The following is a 6000-nucleotide window of genomic DNA, read 5'->3' as shown; positions in this document are numbered from 1 at the left end:
GTAGGACTGGAAAGTAATACAGTCAAAGTTGTGATTCATAAAAATTCTGAACCACAGAATAAACCCCTTCCTGTGGAATTATGGAAAGGAATTCCAGAGCTATAATGATTTCACTTTTGCATTATCTCTGCTTACTGAAAATACTAGAAAAATACTTTTGCCCTGAGACTACATTTTTTATTTATCTTCAATATTCTTATTTCTTTCCAGACATTGTTGTATTAAATAGCATCTAAACTACTTATTTTCTTCACTTCCAGGCTGCTGAATCAGGAATAATAAAAGTGAAAACAATAGCTGCACGGAACACTGATATTTTGGCAGGTAATTATTTGCAATGCAATGGCAAAAATAAACTTGGGTTACAGATCAAAATATTAAAAAGGTGTCTTGGTTTTGTGTAATAATCCTACATGTCTTTTAGTGTGTGCCATTATCAGTGATGCTTTACTTTCAGGCTCCTAGCAAAAAAATCCAGTAGCATGAGAATTTTTTAATACTACTTCTGCTGCATGTTAGTGCTATACTGATGCTGAGGAAGATTCCCTTTTCAGTTGTGGCTCTACAAAAGTAATCATCCACTTAGCAAAATAGCATGAAATATTTAGACTCCAATGTTTTATTTACTGTCTACATTCACCACAGCTGTTGAGTGCTCTGTGTGGAGTTCTGCAGTGTGATCCTCATCTGTGTGTTTAGTATGAGTCTAGCCTTTGGAGACTTGTGCCTGGCAGGCAAAAGTCTATCTTAATCTGAGACAAGGTCATTCAATTTAAGATGTATCACTGCCTTGAGGGACAGGCGATATCTTGTGAGTTGCAGCTTTGTAAATGCTTAAAACAGTATCTCAGACTTTTTTCAGCTTTATTAAATAGCATGTAAATTGGTGGCTTCTTGCCAATTGCTGGTAAAGCCTCTGGCCATATTTGAATGTTCCTATGTTAATACTTGGGTGTCTACCCAAGCTGTAGTCAGAATCCTTAAAATGATAAATTATTTGAAAAGTCCAAATGAAATAGATGTAAAACTATTTCTTGTTTTGAGGTATGTAAATCAGATATTGCTAAGGAGGCACTTTCTAGAATTTGAAGTAGCAGTCCCACCCCTTAATATTTCACTTTAATGCCTCTTTTTTATTTGTTTATTTTCTTTGTTTTTACTGCTGTCATGAATGCTGACATAAGTGGGAAAACTATGCCAGGTAATGTCAGCTATGTCAAAATACACAAATGAACAAGAGAAAATTCTAGTTAGCTGTTTGGGAAGCTGTCAACATTTTTCGGTGTATTACTGTGTAAAGAACTTTATATTTTAGAAAGTTAGTTTGTAATCCTGAAGTATTCTTTGGTTTTTAATCTTAATTTCAAAGTGAAGAGATGTGAAAGATCACTGATTTTGAGCATGGATAAAGTAAAGACTGCAGTCTTTATTTCTGTCATTTTGAGGGAATGCTTTCTGGTACTTGGTCAAATCTTGTAGGTACTTTTGCTTTGGAAGGTTTAAACTAGAGTGTAGTTAGTATTTATTTCATTCATTCTGTGCAGATTTGTTTGTATGAGGTTTGGAAAACCAGCTGGTCCTAAAAGTTATTTTGATTAGTTAATCTTTGCTAATAGGGTAAGAAAGTGCAGAACTTTCTTTCCTGTTAAGAAAGCGCAGAACAGAGGGGAACATATACTTTGCCTGAACATTATTCTAACATTCCACAGTTTAAACATTAAACGGTCCCAATTCTTTATGGACTCTTTTATATTTTGAGGTATCAGTTGTAACCTAATCTTGTAGATAGGTTAATGTCAAGATACCTGTTGTCTCCTATCTTATAGTTAACTTTTTTTTTTTTTGAGAATGACAGTATGTATACTTTAGTAGTAATAAAAATAATTGTGAAATCTTGTGAAGCAGATACTTTTTGACTACTAGATGATTTAGGAACATCTACTAGACATTCTAGTAATCCAAATAAATATTCTGATCGTGATATGATTTTTCTTCATATTTTGATGTAAACTGTCATTTCACTAAAATAGATGAGAAGAACTGTATCACATTGTTTTGAATAAGCTGACCTGATGCTTTCTTGAAGCATTACACTATATAGGTTTATAATTTTCAGAAAAATAGATGCAATCTTAAAATCTTAAAAAACTTTATTATGTCTGGTGACATGTGTTTAACTTGCCAAAACTGAGAGGTTGTTGATCTAGTTTCTTTCTACTGGAAAAGTTGAGCAGTTTCAAAGTCTTCATTCTTAGCAGTCTGTACATGCTTTATAATTTATTTATGAGGTTTTGAGTAATTCCAAAAGAGCAGTCATCGTGTGCTTTATATTGCAGGAGATTAATGTGAGAACTTATTTCTATGTGGCTCTGAGATGTGCAATTCATACTTTAGTTTTAGAAGTTCTTTTAAAAAAATTAGAAATACAATCTCACTGATAGAATGAAGGAGTAAGTTTTACTTTCCCAAAACTTCTTTTTTGATATGTTTCATTATGATAGACTTCTTTAATATTTTCTAACATAATTTTGGTAGCAAAACGGAAGCAGACCTGGATATAAGAAAATTGTGTATTTTAAGACTGAAGCTAATATAATGATTGGTACTAAACCAGATCTACAAAACATTAATTTTTCACCTTCATAAAATAAAAATCCTATTGTTTTTAATGGAATATAGGAAAAATACTGAAAAATACTTAAATTCTTTTGTCTTGTTATTTATTAACTCTTATGCTATTTTTGCCATTCAGAACTTTATAATGAGTCTTAAGATATATGTTTTGTGATATATTTTTAAAAATTTTTCTTTCTGCTTGATAGTTAGGATTTAGTGGCAATTCAGAAACTTATATGACTGAAGAAGCATTGGTGTCCATGTTAGAGTGAGCCCTTCAGGCTCTATTGGTCATGTGTTGTAGGTGTTCATAGGTTATAAAGGCAGCTTAGATATCTAGCTCACATTTAGACACTGACAGATGCTTAAATTGTTTATCTTTATCAAAAATGGAAGTTTGTTACCAACTGTAGCCAATTTTTTGTTTTCAATTTGAAAATCATGGAGTGTTTCATAAGAGAATGATATTGGTGGATATGGATTATACTGTACATTTTAAAAAGCAGACATTTTTTTTAACAGTTAAAAAATCTGTTGAAATCAAAGCAGATTGTTAAACAGGCAGTAAACCTATGTATTCATTCACATTTATGTTGACATGTTAATTGTTTTTAATTAGGCATTTGGTGCAAAGTCAGCCTGTCAACTGCATGCAGAGCCCATACTGGCTCTGAAGAGTTTGATGAAACTATGGACTGTACATATGTTAATAACAATACCTTATAGAACGTTGACATTTATAATTTATACTAGCCTATTATTTTCATAGCAACTTTTGGTTGTGTTAGTGCTTCAGTTGAAAAATATCACTAAAATATATTTTTGTGGTTTTTATCTTGGTGTTTCTTTTTTTCTCCAAATCACTTGTAGTGATAGTTAATCACTCATTTTCGTGAGCCAAACTTCAAATTGCTCAGTAGAAAAAACAAAATAGGTCATGTTTTCATTTTTATGTGAGAATGTAGGTTTTGTTTGTGGTAAAATCTGTGCTCTAAAGATGTGTGTGAAACTATCATGAACACATTCCTTGTTTTATACATAGAATAAAACACAGTGTGTGACAGTGTAAGACTACATATTAAGCTTTCAACTGTGAGGAAATTTTTTGTATCTGAAATGGTGATGAACAGCTGAAATCTTAAAAGTTTCCATGAATCAATAAGCATGGCTGCAAACAGAAGAGCACTTCATCAGTCAGTCCTGCTTTCCTATCATCTTTCAGAAATATTTTCTCTTTTTTTTTTTAATTTTATGAAGTTTATATCCAATCTTTAGAATTAATTTTATGAGGAAAAACTTTTAAAAAAATGTCATCGTGGAATGTAGTATTCATTGTGAAGTTCCTTCTCCTTAAATAAAAAAAAAAAAAGATAATGAAACTTGTGTTTTCTCCTGACAAAGCTTCATTTTAAAAAGCTGCCCTTTGTCACTAAAACACTGGCTGAAAAACTCATAGCCAGTGTACATAACCAGGATACAACCAGTCCTGTCTCTTTCTCATTCTGTTTTGTTGCTGGCACTTTGCTGTTCCCCCTGTGCTTTGGTATGTGTCTCTGTGCCACACGTTGTGTTGCTTTTGAATTTGGTGCTGAGGTGAAACAGAGCAGGAAAAGGCTACCAGCTCAAGGCTTGTCACCACTGCAAGGCCAGAGAAAGTGCTGGGGTGGGGAGAACCTTACAGCTTCTTACTAACCAAATGGACTCTTAAGTGGGTGTTTTGGATTTGGAAAGAGAAAGTCACTTTAGTGTGTAAGGCAGAAGGTGCTTGGATTTTGAGCCTCAGCCAGGGTAATTGTGGAAATGAGTTGTGGCAGCCCAGTGCCTGTCTTCACTTGGCTTTTCTCTTTGGTGCAAGAGTAAATCCCAAATTTCCAAGTCTGGAAATTTCTTTTTGTTAACAGGTATGATTAAAAAATTTTACATCGTATACATCAAAGTATTAAACATTGACTTCTTCAATATCTCTTTTTGAAAGCGTTGAAAGAGAACAGCTCAGAGGTAGTTCAGCCTTTTCTAATGGGTTGTGGAACAAAGGAACCAAAGATCACTCAGCTGTGTCTAGCAGCCATACAGAGGCTCATGTCCCATGAAGTTGTTTCAGAGGTAAGATCAATCTTTATATAAATACATAAGTATTCTAGTGTGAGAAATACAGGCCTCAAACAGAGGATGAATGCTTGATTTTTAGAAGGTTGTTTATATTATAATGAACACAATCTGTAAAGTATTTTGCTCATATATGTTTTTTTTTTAAATGTAATTTAAAAGAAAACCTTTTGACTTTTTGGGGAAAAAAGAGAAAGAAGAAAAACAGGTGAGGAAACATGAGTAACATAGAAGGAAATTAATGAAAATTCAAACTAGCTTATTTAGTTTGCATTCTTACATTACAGGAACAGAACATGCAATGGTACTTGATAAATGTAATTCTTCAAGTTGCATCCACAGAATTTACTCTGCATGTTAACGTTATGTATTATGTTTTCGTTACATTTTACTTCTAAAAGTAAGATAAAATGGATGCATGTTTCCTGCAATTGTAAATGACATATTATGGTACTGCATATATAGGGTGTTAAGAAGCTGGTGAAAATAATGCTGTTAAAATATACCTTCAATTCTGCTTGCATAATATAAAATTACACTGTTATTTCCGTGATATGAATTAATTTTGATGGCAAAATGTCTTTGTATGGTCTCTTCTGTATTTCCAAGTAGAAGATGAACTACGCTCTTTAATTTGGAGTCTACATTAAGAGATTTCTGCTGTCCATTCTAAATATTTTGGGAAGCTTGGGACAATAAAATTGTCTTTATGTTCTCAATGTAATCCTATGGTGTAGAGAAACAGGCAAATTCAGTTATGACATGCATTTATGATAATGTTATTCTTACATGTATACACATGATATACCAGTATGTAAACATCTCAATTGTCAAAAAAATATTTCTTTGTAGGCTGCAGCAGGAAACATTATTAATATGCTTTGGCAACTAATGGAAAATAGTCTTGAAGAACTTAAATTGCTCCAGACAGTTCTTGTACTTTTAACAACGAATACAGTTGTGCATGATGAAGCGCTGTCTAAGGTAAGAATTTGTTAGTGCCAACTACAGTACTTACAAGAGGAAAAAACGGAGAAATTTCACATATGAAGCAATTTAACTGGAAATAATGGAAGAGGAGGGAGCCACCTCCTTGATTCTGTTGTGTACCAAATCTACACTCTGAAAAATGGGAATTTTTTTTTAAACATCCCTTTCAATCTGTTTTTTAATTCATAGAGTCATAGAATGGTTTGGGTTGGAAGTTAAAGATCATCTAGTTCCAATCCCCCTGCCGTGGGCAGAGACACCTTTCACCAGAAAGGTTGCTCAAAGCCC

At 33.0% G+C, this 6000-nt stretch overlaps 1 protein-coding gene across 8 annotated transcripts in view; it reads left to right on the top strand.

Annotated features, from left to right (window-relative positions):
• The first annotated feature begins 252 nt into the window (after positions 1 to 252).
• MON2 (MON2 homolog, regulator of endosome-to-Golgi trafficking) overlaps positions 253 to 6000 on the top strand; it is a 56421-nt gene continuing 50673 nt past the window's right edge. For 5 of the 8 annotated variants that reach the window (XM_026866497.1, XM_026866483.1, XM_026866491.1 and 2 more), the window contains exons 1-4: positions 259 to 324; positions 1185 to 1201; positions 4592 to 4719; positions 5575 to 5706. In XM_026866497.1, the coding sequence (XP_026722298.1) occupies positions 1195 to 1201; positions 4592 to 4719; positions 5575 to 5706 (267 nt within the window). In that variant the 5' untranslated portion in view covers positions 259 to 324; positions 1185 to 1194. Of the gene's footprint in view, positions 325 to 1184; positions 1202 to 4591; positions 4720 to 5574; positions 5707 to 6000 lie in introns of all 8 variants that reach the window. The other 3 variants (XM_026866521.1, XM_026866513.1, XM_026866505.1) reach the window with 1 other exon arrangement.

Source organism: Athene cunicularia (genome assembly GCF_003259725.1).
Source record: "Athene cunicularia isolate RWA chromosome 1 unlocalized genomic scaffold, athCun1 chr1_part2, whole genome shotgun sequence".
Classification (NCBI taxonomy): Eukaryota; Metazoa; Chordata; class Aves; order Strigiformes; family Strigidae; genus Athene; species Athene cunicularia.
Note: the sequence above shows the minus strand (reverse complement) of the source record. Positions and strands in the feature narration are given on the sequence as shown.